At 42.0% G+C, this 23,964-nt stretch overlaps 1 protein-coding gene across 25 annotated transcripts in view; it reads left to right on the top strand.

Annotated features, from left to right (window-relative positions):
- Window positions 1-10,024: 10,024 nt before the first annotated feature.
- The window catches only part of LIMCH1 (LIM and calponin homology domains 1), a 347,828-nt gene continuing 333,888 nt past the window's right edge, over window positions 10,025-23,964 (top strand). For 5 of the 25 annotated variants that reach the window (XM_082464132.1, XM_082464128.1, XM_082464131.1 and 2 more), the window contains exon 1: window positions 13,502-14,844. In XM_082464132.1, coding sequence (XP_082320258.1) covers window positions 14,749-14,844 — 96 coding nt within the window. In that variant the 5' untranslated portion in view covers window positions 13,502-14,748. Of the gene's footprint in view, window positions 14,845-23,964 lie in introns of all 25 variants that reach the window. The other 20 variants (XM_082464142.1, XM_082464140.1, XM_082464129.1 and 17 more) reach the window with 14 other exon arrangements.

Here is a 23,964-nt window from a genome sequence, read left to right as displayed (position 1 = left end):
CATAAAAAGAAATGAAATCGAGTTATTTGTAGTGAGGTGGATGGACCTAGAGTCTGTCATACAGAGTGAAGTAAGTCAGAAAGAGAAAAACAAATACTGTATCCTAACACATATATATGTAATCTGAAAAAACAAATGGTTCTGATGAACCTAGGGGCAGGACAGGAATAAAGACGCATATGTAGAGAATGGACTTGAGGACACGGGGAGGGAGAAGGGTAAGCTGGGACGAAGTGAGAGAGTAGCCCTGACATACATACACTACCAAATGTAAAATAGATAGCTAGTGGGAAGCAGCCGCATAGCACAGGGAGATTAGCTTGGTGCTTTATGACCACCTAGAGGGGTGGGAGAAGGAGGATGGGAGGGAGACGCTAGAGGGAGGAGATATGGGGATATATGTATATGTATAGCTGATTCACTTTGTTATAAAGCAGAAACCAACACACCATTGTAAAGCAATTATACACCAAGAAAGATGTAAAAAAAAAAAAAGTGGCCAAACAGGTCATACTAGTGATTGTCCAGGGGCAGCAATTCTTCCTCCCTTGTGAAAGCCTTAGCCCTACTCCCTGGCAGGAATTTTGAAATGCTACTCTCCTTACCAGAAGGCAAAGTAATGGAAACTGGATTTTTGAGTAGCGGATGGGAGGCGGAGGGGTGGGGGAGAGATATTTTGTAACCTTAACTGAGATAATGCTCATAAAATGCTTAACACAATGCCTGAATAAATTCTCAATAAATTTTATCTGTAATTATGGTTAGCTCCTTATCTAAAAAGAAAATCATATATAGGTGTAACATTGTAGTGGGTTGAATTGTGTCCCCCCAAAAGATATGTCCAAATCCTACCCACCACTACCTGTGGATGTGACCTTATCTGGAAATAGGTTCTTTGCAGATGCAATTAAGTCTTGTTGAGAGTCAGGGTGGGTCTTAAAACGAGAGAGAGAGAGAGAGAAGAAGGGCATGTGAAGATGGAGGCAGAGACTGGAGTTATGCTGCCACCAGCCAAGGAACAGCAGGAACCCTTAAAAAGGAAGAGGCAAGGAAGGGTTCTCCCCTAGACCATCAGAGGGAGAGTGGCCCTCCTGACACCTTGATTTTGGACCTTCTGACCTCCAGAATTGTGAAATAATAAATCTCTGTTGTTTTAAGGTCCCACATTTGTGGTAATTTGCTTCAGCAGCCCTAGGAAACCAATGCAAATGTTACACCAGGAAAAAGGATGTGACAAGGTACTGTGTGATTTGTTACAACTGAACAGTATAGATCAGACAGGGTATTTGGGGGAAAGATATTAGAATCTCCTGGAGGAGGTATCAAGTGCCTCCTTTCCAGGGAGGGGAGTACCGGGAGGGGAGCAGGTTCTCCTTGAAAAATCACTACCTGTTGTTTAGAGTCCTATTGGGCTGGCTCTGAATAAAAGTAGGAGAACCAGCAGTATAAATAATAATTGTGGTATATCGGATGGAGAGCAGATAATTATCACCTTAAAGACTATATTTTGTTGCCTCGGTAATGTAGGAAAGGGAAAATAAATTATCTGTATTTAACCATTTACATGAGAATAAAAATGTTAAGATATTGGCTCTAGTATTAATTCGCAAGGTCTCTCGGTGCCTGCTGAGAGAAATGGCTCAGTCATTTTTACAGTTATGTTGTTTACTGGGATGTTGAAAAAAAAAGTGCCTTGAACTCTTGATCTGATCCCTGAGCACTTCTCCATTTCCCACCCTTATCATTCATCCATGATCATCGTAGGTTTTAGCCTTCCTCAACTACTTTCTTTTTTAAAATAGCATTAAGAAAATAGTAACACAAGTAATTCATATCCATTGATAACAATTAGAAGATAGAGAGAAGTCAAATGGAAACAAAATTTAAATGATTCATAATCATGTCAATCAAAGACTGTCACTGTTAATACATTGGTGCCTATCCTCACAGATTTTTTTCTGCAAGTATAAGTAGTTAAAAGAATTTGAACATAATATACACACCATTTGGACACTTGCTTTTCTCCACTTTAACTATATATTACAAGCATTGGATATGTTAGTAAGCAGAGAACTACCTCAATTATTTTAATGGCTATGTGTTGTTCCATTTTAATAATTTATTATAATTTACTTAATAAACCCCACTTTTGTTGGATATGTCACTGTAATTATTCACTATTGCAAGTAACACTAAACTGAACGTTCTTTATATATGAGTGCACGTCCAGCGATTTCCTTAGAATGGATACATGGTGCCACAATGCCCTCAAGAGTGTTTATATTGGTTTACTCTCCCACCAACAGTATTTGTGACTGCCTGTCTCCCTGCAATCTCACAAACGTAATTATCAACCTATTTAGTGTTTGTCGATCTGTTAGGCAAAAGAAATGGAATCTTATTATAATCTGTATTTCCGCAATTATTAGTGATTTCTAAAAGATGCTATGACACTTGCTTCTCAGCTCAGGTGTGCAAAAGGCACTGTTTATTTTTCTGTACTCAGTCTATTTTCTCAGTCTTTGGGTCCTCATTCCACTAGGGAGATGGGAAATTAATCTCAGTCCCACACACTTTCCCCTGGGATCACAGCCAAATTCCAGGGGGCTAAGTGTGAGGCCTTGGGTATGAGTCTTGGCGTGCGTTTTAGGGGGGAATCCAACTGACTGGTGATGCTACTTTCCCACTCTAGTATGTATTGGAATGAGATGACCATCTGTTCACTTGGTCTTTGATCATCGGTTCCTGTGGGATTAGGGACAAAAACATGTCAAGATGTCCCTTATTCCTTTCCAGGAGGAGCTTTCAGTTCTGACAGCCCACTTCACCATTTCTGAGGCCCCTTTGGGGCACAGGCATCGTTATGCTGCCCTGTGACAGGCTGGCACGTGAGAAGGATTGTGAGGCTGTCAGAGGCCCCACCTGTCTAGTCATACCACCATTTCCTTGAGGCCATCGGTATGAAACACCAAGCTGTTGAGATGCAGGGAAGTAAGGGCAAAGGGAGAAAGTAAATACCCATTTAAAAACGTCTGCTGATATTTCAGAGTATTATCCCACCATGTTATTGGCCAGTTGTACTCATCCTTTTGTGAAATGCCTCTTCTAGTTCTTAGCTCACGCCAACTACTTTCAATTTTCCCCAAGCACCATACTGTCTTGTACTTCCAAATGTCTTTGTGCATACTTTTTTTTCTGGTTAACCCATGCTTCAATTCTATGCATTAGCATAGATCCTTCTATTTCCCTCTAAGATAACATGTAATTGCATATTTATTTGTTTGTGGGCAGTGTAGGCAATAAAATCTGCTAAAACAATGACTCTTCTCACTGAAATTCTATATTCCTTGAAGGAAAGGACTGTGTCACAGACTTTTTTGTCATTCTGAACATATTCTGAGGCAGATTTAGAAATACAGAAATAGTTAAAACTCCTGGTGAAAACATTTACCTAAAATGAGGATAAACAAGCTGTAGTGGTTTAATGTGCAGGCTCTAGAATCAGAAAGAATTGAGTGAAGCTGGAATTTGTTATCTACTAGCTCTATGACTTTGGGCAAGTTATTTATTTATTTTTTTTTAAACTTTGGGTTTATTTATTTATTTATTTATTTTTGGCTGTGTTGGGTCTTCGTTTCTGTGCGAGGGCTTTCTCTAGTTGTGGCAAGCGGGGGCCATTCTTCATCGCGGTGCGCGGACCTCTCACTGTCGCGGCCTCTCTTGTTGCGGAGCACAGGCTCCAGACGCGCAGGCTCAGTAGTTGTGGCTCACGGGCCTAGTTGCTCCGCGGCATGTGGGATCTTCCCAGACCAGGGCTCGAACCCGTGTCCCCTGCATTGGCAGGCAGATTTTCAACCACTGCGCCACCAGGGAAGCCCTGGGCAAGTTATTGATCCTCCTAAACCTCAGTTCTCTCATCTGTAAAACGAAGAGGATTATAGTGATTTGATATGGTATTGCTATAAAGCACAGTGATGCCACTTAGTAAGCAAACAACAAATACAGCTGATTATTACTAATAACCATTCTTAGGTAGAGAACAGAAAGGCTGATATGCTTACCATCTTCTTCTTTGCTGATACTTGATGGGCAGCATTGCAAATTATTTAAATCAAGTAATTTATGCTAGAGAAGCAAACAAAAGGGATTAATATCACTGATCGATTAGTGAAAAGGATTGATTATTTGCTACCCTATGTGTTAGGCTGGTAAAAATACTGTATTCTGTGAGCTAGTGCGTGCTTGGGTTTTCGAGTTTATGTATTACTCTTTAGGAAGTGAGCACTGCATGAATCTAAGGCAGGAATTGTGAATGCAAGTGTCGTAGAGGCCGGGCAGCTACTACTAATGAACGAAGCGGGCCAGTGTGAAAGGGTAAGGAGTGACAGGGACTGTGCCAAATGGGAGACCCCTGTCTCTCCCAGGGGCACCCGCTGCTGAGCTCTGGCTTCAACATTGACGAATGCGGAGCTGGCCACATCTTCCAAGTTTTTTTTTAAAGAGAAGTTGGAAATCCAGAGGACATTTTTCTTTCTCTCATGAAGTTTTCTAATTTCTAGAAGTTGGCCACTAATTCAAGCATTGTTTTAAAACACTGTGTGGGCCAAAAAACCGTGTCTGCAGGCCAGAGCTGATTCACGGGTCACCAGCTTGTGACCTTTGATTTGAGATATCATTAACATTTTCAAGAAGCACATAGAAATGTGGCAATTTTAGAGTTTAAAGGGATGATAAAACATTACACAAACTTTGTCCAATGTAGTGTGAACTCTTTTTAATATCCCATCTAGTCAATTGGTATTAAATATGGGTTAATTTTTTAAAATACCTCACACAGTATATTTTAACTCCTTTCATCCTTCAGCTAATTCTGCACTGAGGTTCAGCTGGATCTGTTTTCAATCTTGACCTCCTGTTGGGACAGCCCAGGGAGTTCCTAAGTAAACTTCATTCTCCTAACAGGCCTCTGCACGATATTAGCTAAAGAAAGCCCTGTAGCTCAACAGGCAGATGGCGGTAAGAAATTAACTTGAACTTCAGCAAGGCTGAGGTTTCCATAGGAACAGAGGAAGAAGTCATACTGCCTGGCATTTGAACTGAATAGGAAACAGGCTCCCCATCAGGATAGTTTTAGAAAGGACTGTACTATTCTACCATTTTCCGCAGAGATGTTTAGTAGTCCCTCCTAAAGTGCTTTAACTTTAGTTAATAACAGGAAAATAAATGATACGATACTCAGGTATATGCTTAAGTATGTTAAAGCGTCTGTAAGTATCAGATAAGAGAAAGACAGTGTCACCATCTAATTGCTGAAATCTGAAAATCATTAATAAGCTTTAGCGGTCTCCAGCACAAAAACTATATTCTTTACTAAGTGAGACAATGACAAGCAGAAATCATTGTTTCAATCTTCATTTCCTGTAGAGAACAGGCATTCAAATAAATGTGATTTTTTCTGTCAATGTAGTTTTCTTCTAGGAATAAAAGATATCATTAATATATATATTTGCCTGAACTTCCAGACACTCAATTAACATGTGAGGAATAAGCGACTCTGGAGAGCACGATGCATTTTGGAATTAATGACTGAAGAGAGTTCATCTCGCTTGTGTCTGTCTCACATCCAGAGGTGGATTAACCGGGGAGCTAAGGAAGTTTAAGCTTCGTATCCCCTCCCTCACTTTGGCCTCTTCCAAGAACCTGGGGTGAGCCTTCAGAATGTTCACATGGCCATATATTTTTGTAAAATTTTTGTAACATTTGTAAAAGAGATTTTAACTGCAATGGTTAAGACTGCTGTCCCTTTCCACGCAGACTTCCCCTCTATCCGATTCCCCTCCTGTTGAGTGGTGAGGAAATGACTGCAGGTATTTTGGGGGTCTGGGTAAGGAGCAGTTGAGTTGGGGATACATTAAGTATGGATTTAGTGGGATATATTTATGTGGTTGGCAGTAGTTCTGGCGTAGGAACAAGTTGTAGTAATATTCCTACTGCCCACTATATGCATTCACTCAGCAGCATGACACAAAGGTGCTGGGTCAGAGATGGGATTGAGGGATGACCATGTCCTGTGGTACCTGGCACCCTGGGATGTGGGTGTGGCGGAGAAACAAGATGGAAGTGGAGCGAGGAGCTAGTCTGTGGAAAATTCTTTCCATCACCAGACTTGTAAAACCAAAGATGGAGGATTTGGTTCTCAATGAATTCTAGTCAAATTGGAAGTTCTAGCCAATCAGAAATAGTCTTGCTAAATGCAGTGTGTATAATTATAAACACACTGTACATTTTTAACAAAAATTGTGTCATACAGTATTTATCAGAATTCCTATGATTAAATTTCCAGCTGAATTAACACGAAGTACTGATGGCAAAGGAAACATAAAACTCAATACATAACTACCACAGGAACGTTAATAGCAAAATGGTTAATGAGAACTGTCGATTGGAAGAGCATTTAAGGTGGGTCACTATTACGGTAACTGAGAATTACAGGAAACTTGAAAGGCCTGGAATCTTATAACTCATATAAAATAACTTGATAGAGGTTTTCCTAGATTTGATAACAATCTTAAAAATTTATATCATGTTTCAACAGTGAACTGTACAGTTGCAAGAAGCTTTCTGAACCATCAACAAAAACCCAGATTTTAATATTGCCATGTTCCAGTAACTTAACATTGTTAGTGATAAAAAAAATCCTCTCTCACAAAGTCTTCTGGTGGTCTAAGTTCAAAGCAATGGCTACCTTTACTATTGAGATTTTATAACACAATAGTTGTGTAAAGTTTAAATTAGTCCATTTTTAATTACTCATCCTTTAATGAGCATTATATTCCACATGGGAGTTATGTTTGGTAAACTCCCAGTTATACAGTTAACCTCAGACACACATTGATGCAGCCACACATGTCTTTTTGAGAGTAGGTTCATCTTAATGGTTCAGAATAATTTCATTTTGCCTCAAACACAGATGTGTCTTTAACCTCCGTGATAATACATACCCTGCATTTAAACAGTAGCTTCTAAATAAGCAGCGATAGATAGCACAGTGATTGTAAAACTGAAGAAACAACTTGAATTACTTCAATGCTAATATTCTTAGTGCAAATCAATCTCTCAACTTTGCAGAGTTTACTTATTGGAAGCCACGTTTCATGTGTTTTTTCCGCATGTTAAAGAATATAGTAATGTTACTAAAAATATTAATCCATTACTTTTTCCTTTTCGTACTGTAATGTATATTGTGGTTTTTAATATTTCTTTTTCATGAGTATATTAAGTCTAATAAAAGAAAATGTCAGTGAAAAAAAAAACCCAACCAAATGTCAATTTACCATGATAAAGACAAGACTGAATATTCTCTCTCTCCTTTCTCTGTATAGAAAAATGATTATACAAAATGTAATATGAAGAGGTAATCAAAGAGGATGTACCCTCCCCCCCCCAAAAAAAGCATTATAGAGATGTATCAGGCAATTAACAAAAATAATTTTATTATTTTTCTGGATTTTGTAATGGTTGTGGTATTTGAAAGCTTCTTAAAATTTGTATTTTGTTTTATTTCTTTTTTCATTCTAAATAAATATTTACTTTCAAACCTAATTTCATATTTGTAATTTGTAAAAGCCTCAGGCCCAGTAGAACCCAGATTTACTTTTGTTCTCATTCCTCCAGTAACAGCAAAGTCATTTTTAAGGCAAAATTTACAGAGAGCAAAATGCACAAATCATAATGTATAGCTCATTGACTTCTGTTTATATAACTGTATAACCACCCATGAAGATGCAAAACATTTTCATCACCCCAGAAGAAAATTTTAATTTCTAATATATTCATGTTTAAGATGTCAATATATCCACAAAACAAGAATATTTTGCTAAGAGAAAGCAACATTTGACACAAGCAAACTCTTAGTGATAAAATTATAGTTACTAAAATTAAAAATTCAATAGGAAAACCAGAAAAAAGAAGTCACTCAGAACATCAAGCATAAAAACAACGAGATGGAAAATATGAGAGAAAAGATGAGACATAGAGGACCACCAAGAGGAACAACTCCAACAAACAGAAGTCCTAGAAGAAAGAAAATGGAAGGGAGGAAACTTTGAAAGAAATGAACATTTTTAGACTTGAAGAATGATATGACTCTTCAGATTTTAGAGAGTTACTCAGTACCCAGAAAATCAATAGTTCAGAAATGCTAGTTCAGTATAATTTTTACTTGCATTTCTCTTATGAAATCTCCTTAAAATTTTGTGAAACAAATGCAATTGAAAAATTAAAAAAGAACATGTTAGAAGTGTATTTCACCTTCACCATAGATTGGTTTAAACTATTTGTCCTAGATTACATTTATCCATCATCACTCATTCATACATTCAGCACTCACTTGTGCCAGTCTCAAAGAAAAGAACTGATTCCTACTATACATCTAACCATAGGTGCCATGACAGTGCCAGTCTCAAAGAAAAGAACTGAGTCCTACTATACGTCTAACCATAGGACAGTATTATATGTGTAGAGATGTAGAGATATAAAGAAGCTGCTATCTCAGTGTTTTTCATCATCATTAAATAATGTCTTTTTAAAATAAATATAATACTTTATCCTGGACTCATTATGCTTTCTGAATCTAATTGTTCACGTACTTCATTAATTCTAGAAGATTCTAGCCATTATCTTTTGAAATATTGCCTCTCCTCATTTTCTCCATTCTGTCCTTCTATAATTCCTAGGAACTGTTTTATGGAATATTCATATTCTCTTAACCCCTTTTAAACATTTTTTTTCCTATTTTCCTAGGCTTCATTCCATATAATTTCCAAAGATCCATCTTCTAGTTCACAAATTCTCTTTTCACTTGTGTCTAACCTGTACTGTAACATCCTTTGAGTTTTACATTTATGACTACACCTTTCTAGTTGTTCTGGGGAGTCTAATTAGTTCTTTGTTGTGTCTCTTGAATTTTGTTTAGGTTACATGGTTTTTGCATGCATTTTGTACTATTGGATTGTAAGCTTATTTTCAGCAGTTTGTCTGGGGCGTTCCTGTGAGGCTTGGATGGAGGGCATGTCTTCAAAAGGGATTTTACATTTGCTTCATCTAGGTACCTAAGAGGTCCTAGACCAAATTCTAAGTTAATTTCTAAGCTTGGGAGGCCACAGATCTTGTGTAAGTTGTCCATGAAGTGGATTAGGCCTTTGTTCACATATTCTCAGGGGAGGTTCACCCACCTCCCAACCAGAGATGAAGTCAAGAAAAAGAAGCTTCCTTATTGTCTCCTTCTGTGGTGGTGGTGGTGGTAGTGGGATATTTTCTGGTCTACTCTTTCTCTGTGGGAGTATCGCACATACATATGTGTTTGTGTGTGTGTGTTGCTGCTCAGTTTCATGTCTTCACGTGGCACAGGTCCAGGGCCTCGACTTCTAGGACTAAAACCCTAGCCCTAGGTTTCTGAGTCTAGCGGCCACTGTTCACTAGGTCTCTCTACAGGGCAGTTGAGGGTCAATTCATAAGCTCACTGCTCTAGTTTTATGTTTCTTCTCCATTTTGCCTTCCTGGGAATTTCTTTGGAGTTCGGCTCTTCATGTAAAAAATTTAAAAAAAATATTTTGTGTGGCATTTATATGAGTTTTATAACAGGAAAGTTAGTCTGTCATAGTCTGGGAAATTAAAATTGTTATTCACGTTATTTTTAAATGGCTTTAAAATCAAACAATGATGAATTTGGACTATTTTTCAAAACCCTTCCTAAAGATTCTCATACCTACTTTGTTATGTTGAGAATCACTACTTTATGGGAACACAGAAGAAGAGGTGACTAGTTTTGACATGGTTGCTAACGAAGTCATCAAAAAGGTGACATTTAAGTCAGATCTTGGAGGATGAGAAGTTTAGTACATTTATTTACCACCAACCATAATTCTTCAAAGTATTACACACAATGAAATTTAGAGTTAGTCTTTGTCCAATTGATTTATTGCATTTTATATATTAATAGATATATATTTAAATACACATAATATCATCAAAACTATTATTAACCCCTGATTTCTAAGTCCCAGGCAAGGAAACAGGTGCTTAATCAAGAAAACGGAGACTCAGAGAGGTTAAATAACATTTTCACTTACGTAACATGTGGCATCTATGAAATGTGCCCTTCAGGGAGCTGAACTGACCAAGGGCCCCAGCAGTTGTGCTCTGAAATCCATTGCCATGTTTGCATTGAACAGCATTTCCCACTGGGCTGCCCCCAGCCAGTTACTAAATACGGCAGGGATACAGCAGGAATACTAAGGCAGGCTTGTTTCTAGGAGACCCAGGACTCTTCTGGTAGCTGACTTAGGTTCACGGACCTTCTGATGGCCTCGCTGAACCTTCCTTGGACTGAAAGGCAGCCTACAACAAGGTTTCTACCTGACCTTCCTTTTCCTCTCTTCACTCAGGTCAGACTTGCATTGTGTTCTGATTGTTTTCCCAGCATTTTCTCTCACAGTCATTTCCCTAATAAAATCCTTGCACCTTTAATTCAATCTTGCTGTCTGTTTTTCAGAAGACCCAGACTGTCACACTGAGTTTGATCTCAAAACCCATGCTTTTACGAAAATAACTAAATACGGATTAAGTATCTAAATGTAAGAATGACAACTATAAAACTTAGAAGAAAACACAGGCATAAATCTTCACGACCTTGGATTAGGCAACGGCTCCTTAGATATGACACTAAAAGCACAAACAACAAAAGAAAAAAACAGATTCATTAGACTTTGTCAAAATTAAAAACTTTTGTGTTTCAAAGGACAGGTTCAAGAAAGTGTAATGTTAACCCACAGAATGGAGAAAATATTTGTAAATCATATATCTGATAAGTGACTCCTATCTAGAATATATAAAGAATTCATAACTCAATAGTAAAAAGAGAAACGACAATTTAAAAATGGACAAAAATCTGAATAGACATTTCTCCCAAGAAGATGTCCAAATGGCCATTATGTACATGAAAAGATGCTTAACATCATTAGTCATCAGAGAAATGCAAATTAAAACCACAAGGAGATACCACTTCACACCATCTAGGATATCTGTAATCAAAAAGTTGGAAAATGACAAGTGTTAGCAAGGAGGTGGAGAAATTGGAACCCTTTTACACTGCTGGTGGGACTGTAAGATGGTGTAGCTATCAATACTTTGGAAAACAGTTGGTAGTTTATAAAAAAATTTAAACATAGAGTTATCAAATAACCCAGCAATTCTACTTCTTGGCATATGCCCAAGAGAAACCAAAACATGCGGCCACACAAAAACTTGTACATGAACGTTTAGAGAAGCATTATTCATAATAACCAAAAAGTGGAAACAACCCAAGGCCCTATCAACTGATGAATGATATACAAAATATGGTATAGCCATACAGTGGCATGTTATTTGTCCATAAAAAGGAATGAAGTACTGATACATGCTGCAACATGGATGAACCTTGAAAACATTCTGCCAAGTGAGAGAAGCCACACACAAAGGACCACACCTTGTATGATCTCATTTATATGAAATGTCCAGAACAGTCAAATTTATAGAGACAGAAAGTAGATTAGTGGTTGCCAGGGCTTGGGGGCATGCGAGGTTAGGGGGATAACTGCGACACGGCATGGGGTTTCCTTTTTGGAGGGATTAAAATGTTCCAAAATTAATGTGGTGATGGTTGTACAACTCTGAATATACTAAAAAACACTGAACTATACAGCCTAAGCGGGTGGATTGTATGGTATATGAATGATATCTTAAGAAATTTGTTACCAAAAAATCCATGCTCTTTGAATACATTAATCCCTCATTTGGCATTTACCATATATTGTCTTATAGTTTTTTTCCTGATCAAAATGTTGTTTCACACCTCCCAAATAGTGATGATGATCTCTGAAGTGTAGGGTTTCTTCCAGATTAGTTTTCTTCATTATATTTTTCAGATTTTTTCCAATAGGCATTACTTTTATATATGAAAACTAGACTATACAGAAATGAAAATTCTGTGTGTCCCTTTGTGGATTCTTCTGATGCTAGTACAATCTCTTACACATAGTAGGTGCTTAACAATGATTTGTAAATATTATTGATAATGACGCTAGGTTTGAACTCTATTATGGATTTAAGTCTTTAGGTCTTCAGTAACATGTGAATTTGTTATTGGTAGCAGAGTTCAGGAAAAGCAGATGTCACCTTGTGACTATAAACCTTAAAACACTTAAAAAGTACTGAAAGAAAAAAATATGCTTTAGTACGAATGCCAATTTTGATAGCAGATACTTCAGAGATATGGTGGATTTAACTTTTATACTTGTTTTCAAATGAATGCAGATATGTCATTTGGGTCAGCGGGCTTCCCCTACTCCTAGTCACTTCAGGCAGTGGAATCGGCCCAAAGTGGCATCTCGTGTCAGTGTGCTGCATCATTTTGTGAACTATTTTACTTTACCATGTTTCTTCATGGAGACAAGGTCATCTTCTGACTATATTTTACTAACCCTTTTCCTCTGCTTGCCTTCTTCACTCTTCTTTATAACTTCTCCTCCCTCTCATCCTTTCTGGAAGGCAGGACGGGAGGGAAGCTCAGCTGGCTTGTCCTGAGCAGTAATTATAGGCCAGGCCCAGTTTTGGTCCTTTCACATTCAGAACTCCTGTTTGCTCCTCACAGTGATTTGCTGAAATGTTGCCATTTCAACCTCATTTGAGATGAGGAAACTGAGGCACATACAGTAAGCAGCAGAGTCTGGCCTGGGACTAGTAAGGCAGCTTGGTGTGCGGTTAAGAGCAGATCTGGCGCCAGGCTGTCTGGGCTTGAATCAGGGTTTCACTGCTCACCAGCTGTGTGACACCCCTCTCAGTCCCCTGGTGTTTTCATAGGGATGGTAATAGTGTATCTTACAGGGTTGAAATAGGGAATAAGTTAGTCAATTATTTGTAATGCACTTAAAACAGTGCCTGGCACAATTCAAGTGCCATGTAAGTGTTTTAAAAGTAAATAAACTAAAGCCTGTCTGACTCCAAAGCCAGTAATAGTGGAATTTCAGGCCTGCTTTTTGTTCCATTCTCCCATTATAGCAGCAGAATTAGACAAAGGCTAAACTTGGACCCTGAACAGGAAAGAGACTTAGCTGCTGAGGCACCCATGGACTTCTCGCCCTGCCCACTGTGGTCTGGCACCCCCCATCTCGCCTGTCTCTCCCATGCTATCATTCCCACCTGATTCTTTGCTCACCACACTCCAGTAACGCTGGCTTTCTGTGGGTTCCATGAGCCCTACCAAGCTTACTTCTACCTCGAGGCCTTTGCACCCATCTGGAAATGTTTCTCCAGATTTTTGCATGATTAACATCTTCCTCATTCATGTCACCTCGTCACGTCATCTTGTCAGGAAAACCTTCCTTGATCATCATTTGGGCTCTCAGGCAAAACAGCAGGCGTGCTCACATAAAGGTGGCTGAGAAGAGTTTATTAAGAGACCGTTAGCAGGGAGTGGGCAGGCCAGAAACCAGAATAGGATGGGGAAGGCTTTACCCCCACTGGGCCTGGGGAAGTGGGGTGGCACAAGAGGAGACCGGGAACCTTCAGAGAACCCAAGGAGAGGCCCCAGACAGAGTGGCAGCCTTGGCGGAGTGGTGCCGCCAATCCCCGCAGCCTTTTGCAGAAGAGGCAGCAAAAATACCCCCACTTCCCTCTCCTCCAGCCTGCTGACCTCCTGCCTCCCTCCCATCACCAGAACCTGGACTCACAGGCCAGTCTCCCAGGTGAAGGTGGAGAGGCAGTCCGAAGTTAGCCAATACTCTCTTCCCAGGTCATAGTCGGTTTTTTCTCCTCTTTTATCTTCTTAGCATATATCACTCTCCACCATTACCTTCTTTTGTTTTACCCCATTCCCTCTAGAATGTAATTATTTTGAGGGCTGGATCTTCCAGTTCTTCCCTCCCCTTCCCTTCCCTTTTTTCATCTCTGTGTCCCCAGCGCATAGTAGGTGCACAATAAAGATGAGTTAAATCAATCAACAGACTGGGACACAGGTAGCTTGCCCTCAGAGAAAAAAGTTTATAAGGGTCGTTTATCTTTTTTTTTTTCTTACAAAAAGATCAGGTGACTGAACATCCCTGGCATCGGGTCAGAGGGCTGCGCCTCTTGCCCCCCACTTCTGCGGCCGTGAGTGGGGGACAGTAGGTGCGGGCGCCCACTGCTAGCCTGCGGCAGCGCGGGCTCCCCCGGGACGCGTGCGCCCGGCTCGCCGCGCGTCTCCCAGGTGCGGCCCGACCCGCTCGACCCTCCGCAGCCGGCGCGCCGCGGGGACGTGCGGGGCGGCTGCCCGAGTCCCTCTCCCAGTCGCGTCGTGGGCAGGGAGGGAGACACCCAGTGCTCACTCTCGGTTATTTTTAGTTGGTGGCTGACACCCCAGCCCCGGAGGGGGTGGGTGGAGCGGGCAGAGGAGGTGGGGAGGAGGGAGCTCCTGGCGCCTCGGCGCTCGCTCCCGCGGGGACTCACGGCGCGGCCGAGCCGGGCGGCGCTGGGAACAGCTGCGGCGGCGTCCTCGGCGGCAGCGCGGCTCTCCTCCGGGACCTGCTCCGCGCGGGGGAGGGGCGGGCAGGGGAGGAGAGCGGGCGGGCGGGAAGGGGCGGGGAGCGCGCTCCTGCGGCGTCGGCGGCGGCGGCGTCGGCGGCGGCCGTCCTCATCCCGGCGGCCCAGCGCTTGAGTGGACGCGGGGCTTCGCAAATGGCTTGTGCGGCTCTCGGTCTGGAAGCTCTTCAGCCCCTGCAGCCTGAGCCGCCCCCCGAGCCCGCCTTCTCCGAGGCGCAGAAGTGGATCGAGGTAGGTGCCCGCGGCTGGCGGGGGGCTTTGCAGGGGCAGCCCGGAGCCACCGACCCGCACACACACTGACGACAGGTCCGGCCTCGCCTCCCCCCACTTTCTTTTGCCAGCTGCTCCGGCACCCGTCAGGGCCTCGAGCGAGCTGCGACCCCCTGACGCTTTGGCACTGGCGTCTCGGGTGAGGGTGGGCGCGAAGGGGGGACACTGCGGTCTAGCTGTGCGTGTGGGGGGCAGGAAGCGGTCCCCTGAGCCTCCATCCCTCCTGCCCGCCAGCCGCGCAAATCTCAGCTCCTGCCGCTTCCAGGCGCTGCCAAAGGAAGCGCAGTGCGAGCAGAAGCGCCGCAAAGCCTCATTATGCGCGAGCCCCCAGAGTCCTTGCCGACGCAGCATGTCGGGGGTCCTGCTCCCAGTCCTACCTCCGCCGGTTGGCTCCCCCTCCCCGCCCTTCCGGAGCGGAGTTGTGCGTGTCTCCACGGAAGCGCATACCCACCGGAGCCTCTGGCTGTATTCCTGGCACCGGGTCAGGTGTGAGGCTGGCACAGCGCAGAGGGCCGGGGAGCCTGCAAGACCCACCTGCGAATGCGCCATCCGCAGAGACGTTGCCCAGCCATTGGCAGCTCCCACTCCATCGCAGAGGCCGTGGGACGGGCTCCCAGGTGCTGGGTACCCGGCCCCGTTGGCATATTTCACTTCTTAAATGACTCGGTGGCAGGCCAGGGAAATCACTGGAGCTCTCGGCTCAGTCCAGGAAGCGCTCGCTGGGCGATCCTGATTCTCGATGTTTATCTGTAGATGCAGCTTGGTGGCCCTGCGCTCCCGAAATGAAGTGTCTGCGGGGGTCAGGATGCTAGAAGGGTGTGAGCGGGGAAAGGTGACCCATTATGATACGTGCAGTGAGCCTCTGTTTTGCGGCTGGCGGCCTTTCTTGAGGCTTACTGGAAGGCGAATTTGACCCTCTTTTCCTCAGGGACAGGCAGCTCTCCCTCCCTGGTAGTTCAAAGGAAGAAATGTACCGCTAAGTCATGATCCAGCAATGGTGAAGCCTGTTAGTACTCAGACTGTCACTTAGTGACACCCTTGATGCTGCTGGGGTAACAGAGCTACGATGGTACAGATTTAAATCTGCTGAGATGCCTGGGGAAGCCACCCTCACTTAATGCTGCTCTAATGCTCCAGCTACAGGCCTGCACCTTACAGGGTTAACCTGCTTCATACAAGCAAGAGTGTCAGGCAGAGTTTAGAAAGATCTATTTAAAAATAGTGTTAAAGAAACAGAAGAATAAACTCGAGGCTCTATTGCTAAAAGCCCCAGTCGTGTCTCTCATAATTTGATGGCTAATGAGCAGATGAGAAAAAGACCTTGGCTTTTTATTTGTGAGATGTGGCTGGCACGCCTTGGGCTGTGACAGGTGCTTTCTCTGTGCTGCATACTTGGGCTCACAGGACATACAGGAAGCATTTGTAGTCACTGGCTTGGTTGAGAGTTGGAGAGCTGTGTTTTTCAAGTTCTTGAACTTTAAAATTCTCAGGAGAGATTTTGGATGTGGATGGTGATGAGGGGAGGGTATAAGAGCAGAGCACTTTGCGGTTCTTGAAGGCAAGCGGTTTATTCCCCATTTCCTTAATTGTAAGTAACACGGGCATACATACTATACTTTAAAAAAAATGTATTGTGGGATAAGTTACACACAGGAAAGTGCACACATCTTAAGTGCACACCTCCATGAATTTTCACCTAGGTATATAGTACTCTAGCCTCCACTTAGATTATGATCTAAAACATCTTCTTCAGCCCAGGTCACAGTCTGTTTTTAAGTGGTGGTATATTTCAAGCTAAATATTATGCAGTGCAGAATATCAGCTTTTGTCCTGGTTCCACAGGTTTAAAAACAAGAAGGGCTTCCTTAAGAAAACAGAGCCCCATTGGGCCCTATAGACAGTTGGGCATTGTTCTTGATGCTTTACCAGATCTACCAATTTGAGAATGTGAAAGCCGTAACGGGCAGTGCGTGGCTATAGGACGAAGCAGTCGTGGCGCTGTGCGTGTGCATTATTGAAGGGGCCTATCTCCTTTCAATCGCGGAGTTGGGTTTCACGGAAAGGAGAGCTTCCCCCTCCTAGGCTGTATAAAAAGGTGTTTGCTCCGGGGAGAGACAGAGACCGTCCCTCTTGCTTCCCGGAGATTCCTCTTGAAATGTAAATGCCGCGTCTGCAAACCAGGGGAACCCAGGAGCAGTAACAGATGGTTCTGCGCGCAGTTGCCCAGTGAACAAAGATTCCTCGGCTAATATAGCAATAATGTAGTACTTAGTGCGAGCCGAGTTCCCAGGGGGACTGTTATCTCAAGGCAATTGCATCTCCTTTAGGGGCCCCGTTGTCTTCGGCAACATCCTCATTGGTAGGGCTTTGTTTTTCACTTTTGTTCAGTTGGTGATTAAATTTCCCACAGACTTTTTTTTTTTTTCCTTTTTCTTTTGAGTAGTCAGGAATTTCACCCTTTCAGAAAAATGTTCCCTTGGGTGCAGCAGGTTAATAAACAAACTTTGCAGTTTTTCTCTCCTCTTCAGTCCCTGGTCTTCCTTGAGTCGTGGATTGGTGAGAAAACTGTTCATTCTTAATAAAGGCTCAGGGAACAAGCTCCAGGAGATAACTTGTTAGTGAGGAGTTTCTCTCGGCCTGCAGTCTTGGCTATTTGAGGGCTGTGTTACTGGGCAGGAAACGGTGGCCTGGGAACCGTGCCCCCATCTCACCCCACCCCCAGCTTCTGCCTTGGCTGGCAGAGGTGAAAGCCCTGACGGAGGTCACAGGCCAGGTGGGAACAGTTCCATAACACTTCCAGTGACTTTTTATAGCCGTCCGAGCAGGCTACGTGTCTTAATGTGGCTTTGGGGAGACTCCTGAAGGAAACAGCAAACTTCGTGTATTAACTCTGGCTACCAGCAGGCAGGGGCCTAATTTCCTTCCACATTCCTTCTCTAGAAGGCCTTCCAAAGCAAAGGGGCAGTGAGTGCAGCACAGCGGTTAGAGGTCAGGCTTTGGGGCTGGGCAGCCTGGGTTGGAATCCCAGGTGTATTGCCTTCTAGCTGTGTGACATTGGACAGGCTGTGTTTCCTCTCCTTTTGGTTCTAAATAGTTTCTTTGAAAGCTACCTCTAGTCGTTAACAACAACAAAAATAACAAAGAGATATTGTTCAAAGCATCTGTAAAACAGGGGTACTAATAGTAGCTTACCTACCTCGAAGGAGTGCTGTGAGAATGAAATAAGTTAATACATTTAAGATGCTTAGAATAGTACGCAGCATTTAGGAAGTGCCGCTTAAGTAGTGGTCATTATTATTATTGCCATCATATTACTACTGCTATTAATATCACTACTACCATTACTACTATAGTACTGCTACTATTACCACTGCTATCTTTATTAATACTGTTATTGCTATTATTGTTGTTGTTTCTATTGTTGTTAATAACAACTACAGCTGATTTTGGAAGAAAATCTTCAGAACCCTGAATTTCTTAGTGTGAAAAATATAATTCAGTTGTCTACTGACCTAATTCTATTGTCTTACCTTATTAGCTCCAGATACCTGGAGTAGAAGTTAAGTAGGTGTTGTGTGTTATTCTGACTTGAGTTAAAAGAGATTTAGGCATCAGAGGAAAACCAGTAATACCAACTGATAAGATAGTCCATTAAGGTTTAGAAAATTATTCCTCAGTACCGTGTTGACTATTTAAGTTTAACGCATAGTCTTTGTTAACCAAACTCCAAGCAGAATGCTCAATTCCTCTCTTCTTGCAGACAATCCGACATTAAATCGTTAAACAAATGGTGGTTGTCTGAATATACAACTCCAGTGTAGCAGTGTTTTGTTCATTGACGTTGTGTCAACTCCCCCTAGAAGAAGAATAAGTCCCCCATTTATTTTCCTTCCTCCTTCTTCCCTTCTTTTTCCTCTTTCCCTCCCCTCCCCGCCCCCCTGTGATGGTAGTTATTGAGTTACAAGACTATGTTAGCAGGTAGATGATTCTAATTTTCTTGGTCTACCCCCTCCCCTTTGCTTCTCCACCCGCAAGAGTATTTATCTGTTCTAATCTGTAGTTCTTCTCTGCAATGCCAAACACTTTCTGGAGAAACAGATGTCGCTTCAACTCAGTTTCAGTTGTGATTTGGAGCAAGTTGCCAGGCCTTTAGGGAGGGGTTGGAAATTTCAACCCAACTCAGCCTTACTTCTCAACTTGAGACGTTTCTGGACTCCTTTAACTTTAATCATACCATGCCTGTGGGGCTTGGTGCTGCATATAATCTCATTTGTGACCTAATCCATATTTCACGTGAGTGGGAACTAGTACTGGGAGGGATCAGTTCATCATTTTGGGTCATCTCCCCCTGCTCACATAGAATTGTTTTCTTATTCAACTGGGACCTGCTTTTGAAGATTAAAAGCACCGAGGGTACCTTAGCTCTCCAAGACTGAAAGCTGTTGTATAGTTTGGCAGTTGGGAGACTTTATCTGTAGCCTTTGAGAGAATGTAGCATTTGGTGGCCAGTAACATACGACATTTGCGATGTAACGATGAATGAACATATGCCGTAAGTTATATAGTCATTCTAATTCTCCTTCTCTGTCAGGACTTGATGACTCTTACATCATTTTACTACAACAAAGATTTAACTTTGCATATGGTTCTCTACTCTGCATGGAGAGCTAGGGAAGAGGAAGAAAAACTTTTCTGGCTAGCTCAAGAAAGGAGTGGTGGTCTGAATAGATATGGAAATGAGAGCAGGCAGCATCATTCTCACAATGACATTTAAATAGTCTGGCTTGTTTGTATACAAGGGCTGCTATGACACAATGCTGTCACGTGGTAGGAGAACAGTGAGGTCCCACAGATTTGGGGAAAGGGGAAGTGGAGTGGGAGGTGGAGCTGGCTCTTCTGGCCCCAGCATCTCCCTGGAAACCAAGTTTGCATCAGGCAAGCTCCAAATGAGCAGACTGAGCTCTGGCCACCAAGAGGGGGGTAGAGTGGGGTGTGTGTCCCCAGCAACTGGATCTCTGGGTCCCCGGCTCTCTATTGATGGTTGACAATGGAGCCATGATGTGGACATCTGGCCGGTGATTCTGTGAGTGGCAGTTGGTGCTAGGTGGGACCAGGCAGCTCCTGGAAATTGGCCTGGAAACTTCTCTTTTTGCTTTGGACTATCCTGAAACTTAAAAGTGTCATAGCTAGGGGTAACATGGTAATGATAAGGATGGTGATGAAACCAATGCTCATGATGATAATAGCTGATATTTATTGAGTACTTACTATGTGTCAGGCACAGGGTGAAAAACTCATTAATCCCTTATAAGTAAGTAATGTTATTATCCCCATTTACAGGTGAGAAAATATCTTCCCCAAAGTCACAAGTAAGTGGCAAAACTAGGACTTTAATCGAAAGCATCCTTGCTTAACTTCTACAAATATATGTACCCAGATATCCAAAATTTATAGCTGAAGACATTGTGGCTTCCAGGAATTAGGAGACTTGCTCAGGGTCACCTAGTCAGGAAGTACTGGTTAGAGTCAGGATTCGAAACCCAGGCTGTCTAACTTGGAAGCCCTTGTTATCTTTTTTTTTTTTTTAATTTTTATTGAAATATAGTTTGATTTACAATGTTGTATTTGTTTCAGGTGTACAGTAAAGTGATTCAGTTATACATATATATATATAAACATATATATATATATTTTTTACATCCTCTTCCATTATAGGTTTTTACAAGATATTGAGTATAGTTCCCTGTGCTATACAGTAGGTCCTTGTTGGTTATCTATTTTAAACATAGTAGTGTGTATATTTTCATCCCAAACTCGTAATTTATCCCTCTCCCCCCTTCCCTTTTGGTAACCATAAGTTTGTTTTCTATGTCTGTGAGTCTATTTCTGTTTTATAAATAAGTTCATTTGTATCCTTTTATTAGATTCCACATATAAGCAATATCATATGATATTTGTCTTTCTCTGAGTTACTTCACTTAGTATGATAATCTCTAGGTCCATCCATGTTGCTGCAAATGGCATTATTTCATTCTTTTTTATGGCTGAGTAATACTCCATTGTATATATGCACCACATCTTCTTTATCTGTTCATCTGTTGATGGACATTTAGGCTGCTTCCATGTCTTGACTATCGTAAACAGTGCTTCTATGGACATTGGGGTGCATGTATCTTTTCGAATTATGTTTTTCTCCAGATATATATCCAGGAGTGGGATTGCAGGATCATATCCCTTATAGTGCTTCCTACATTTAGGACCATGTGTGAAAATTCCTGTAAGGACTGAGCTTTCTGTCCCTCTGTGCAGAGGTCCCCCCCACCCCTGCCTTTTTTCTGAGCCATGATGTGGCTTTCAGAAGCTATGGCTCCCTAGTTTGTTTTTCTTCACAGTTTGTACCTTTCTGCTGCCAGGACTGAGGGGCTGTCCTCCCTGGGACAGACCTTACATTGGGTGGGGGAGGGGCGGGACGCCAGGTAGGTGGTGCTCGCAAGGCCCTCAGGCAAGAGGAATCAGGCTCTGCGCCTTTGCTGGCTGCCTTCACACCTCACTTTGCTAAGGCGGAACTGGGCAATGGCATTGTCTGTAGTTCAGGGTTGCTAGAATCCGGTTTCTGTCTCCTGTTGTTACAGCTCCCAGTCACTCCATTGAAGTTTTATTAGGGCAAATGGCCAATGAGTAAGTAGTTAATTTAAAAAAGTTTTTAAAAGCTTGCTGATTCCTTAACATATGGTTACTTAAGAGGACAGATATTCTAGAATATTTTATGTTTATGATATTAGGGACTGTGGCTCTCTTGTTACAGTTTTACCTCCAGTGGCTGTTCCATATGGGGATGCATAATTGCATCGTCCATGTGTGCTTTAGCATTTTCTAATGGAGAAGTTGAGTAGGTGTATTATTCCATACTTTACCTTCCCCAGAGAGTTTGAGTAAAGACCTACTACCTGTGTGATCTGACTTGTGCTCCAAAACACAAAAGGCTGTGGGTGCAAAGGGCTATCTCTTCCCCATGCTGATGTGTTTAAGCGCTGTCGGCACATCTGTCTGAGGCCTTTACCACAGCTCCTTCACTCTTACCTGAGAGTTCTCCTGTTTGGACAGGAGCTCACCTGGGAACAGTTTTGTTGTTGAGTTCAGCCAAGAGGCAGGTCCTTCCAAGAGAGGAGATTGGCGGCCTCTCCTGCAGGTATCCCGGTCCCATCCTGACGAACTGAAGGGTCTAAACAAAGTAGCTCTGTGACTTCTGGGAATCTTGGCTGTGGTCAGCATCCCTGTCACCTACATTCCAGTCTAACCCTAGTCATTTCGGCCTTTATTTTCATGGTTAAGGACTGAATCGCTTAACACTGGTTGATTTTTTTTTTTTTAATGTGTAAAGCATCCAACAGTTTTCTACTTTAATAGTGATATCGAAACTTTTTTTTTTTAACATTGGTGGATTTTTGACTAAACTACTTGCATTGGAGCTAGATTTTTTTATTTTTTTGAAGCCCAGTTCACTCTTCTGTGATTTAGAAAACTGTGCAATACAATTGTATAGTATTTCCCCTCATTTGTTCCTAAGAATGTGTGTGTATTTACTTTTGAAGCAAAGGAAAGATATCAGATAGGATCTTTTTGTGCGGGGAGGGTAGAGTGGGAAAAAGGAGGACTTCAGTGCAGTCAAATGAGGAAAGGAAAGGATAATAGAACTTTATTTTTAAGTAATTGAGAAATATAAAAATAGCCTAAATTAGAGGGTTACTAGAAGATACAGGAAAAAAAAATAGTCCTTGAAAAAAAATAGTCCTTATAAAAAGAATGATGGAATATTGGAAAGACTTCTTCCTGGACACAGGGAGATGTTATATCTCTCTTTGCAAGGAAGAATGATGTCATGGAGTTCAGCTCTGTTGTGGTAAAATTCCATGTTTGCAGTGTTGAAAACAGTATTCCCAAAGAGATGTCCTCATGTAGCTAACCCTGATGGGGTGGCCATCGAATCTCAGGGAATTATCTTTGGCATAAGGGGAAAAAAACAAGGTGACGTAGTCATAAAACATGCACCTAAGGAATATCTTGGCTGACACCTTTTCTCACTAAACTTATGCTATCAGCAAAACTGTATCCTTTTATTTATGCTGGGACCTTAAGGATAGAATATTGGTTAGGCTGAGAAAGCTCCATGTTTCCACAGCTCTGCATCCTGACTGTGACAGTTACAGCCATTGTAGGAGGCAGCTCGGCTTCCTGGTCAACCTTAGAAGTTAGGGATATACCCCACCCTTCTATCCCTAAATAGCCCATTAGGAGACCATGTAAGAATAGACCTACACTTGTTTTTGTTTTTCATAAAGGTCAAGGGCAGAAGGGCTTTTTAAAATTTTTACATCCCAATACTGTTATAAAAATGTCCTCAGCCTTATTTTTTACCAAGTGGGGCACTAAGTGAGGAATTGAAGTTATTTATTGTGGAGTAGACGGCTCTCTTTTCCTCTCCTAAGAAATATTTTAAAAAATGATATTCAAACAATTATTTTATTATAATGGGAAACTGAATGAAGGCTAGGATAGGCTCAGTCAGATGGTTTAAGATATGAAAATAATTATTTGGGATGCTTGGCTGTCACTCACTTATAAGTTCACTTCAGTGTAAACACTAAAAATAAGCATTAATGGTGAAAATAAGCATTAATGTGTGAAAGTGTTTTAAACAAACTTTAAAATTCATTTCCTGTAAAGTGTTAACTAAGCTCCAACCATATACCAGGCATAGTGCTGGGAACCAAGGTTAGGTGGTGAACAAAATAAACATGATTCCTGCCCACAGGAAATGCACAATGTAGTCGTGGTGTGTGGGGGGTAGAGCTTAAACAATAAATTCATAATAACAAATTGGGATAGTTGCTATGATGGCAAAGAATGGGGGACTTAAGAGAAAAAGACTTTAGGCAGACAAGGACTCATAGTGAAAGTAATATTTAAGCTGAGATCAGCGAAGGGTGCTGAGCAAGGGAATTAGATTGATGCTAATTTATTGAGATAAGAGCTTGTGTGTACACACAACACATGCTTTTATGCTCTTACAGTTTTCCAGGT

The sequence above is a fragment of the Balaenoptera physalus genome (assembly GCF_965194825.1).
Source record: "Balaenoptera physalus genome assembly, chromosome: 5".
NCBI classification, from domain to species: Eukaryota; Metazoa; Chordata; class Mammalia; order Artiodactyla; family Balaenopteridae; genus Balaenoptera; species Balaenoptera physalus.
Note: the sequence above shows the minus strand (reverse complement) of the source record. Positions and strands in the feature narration are given on the sequence as shown.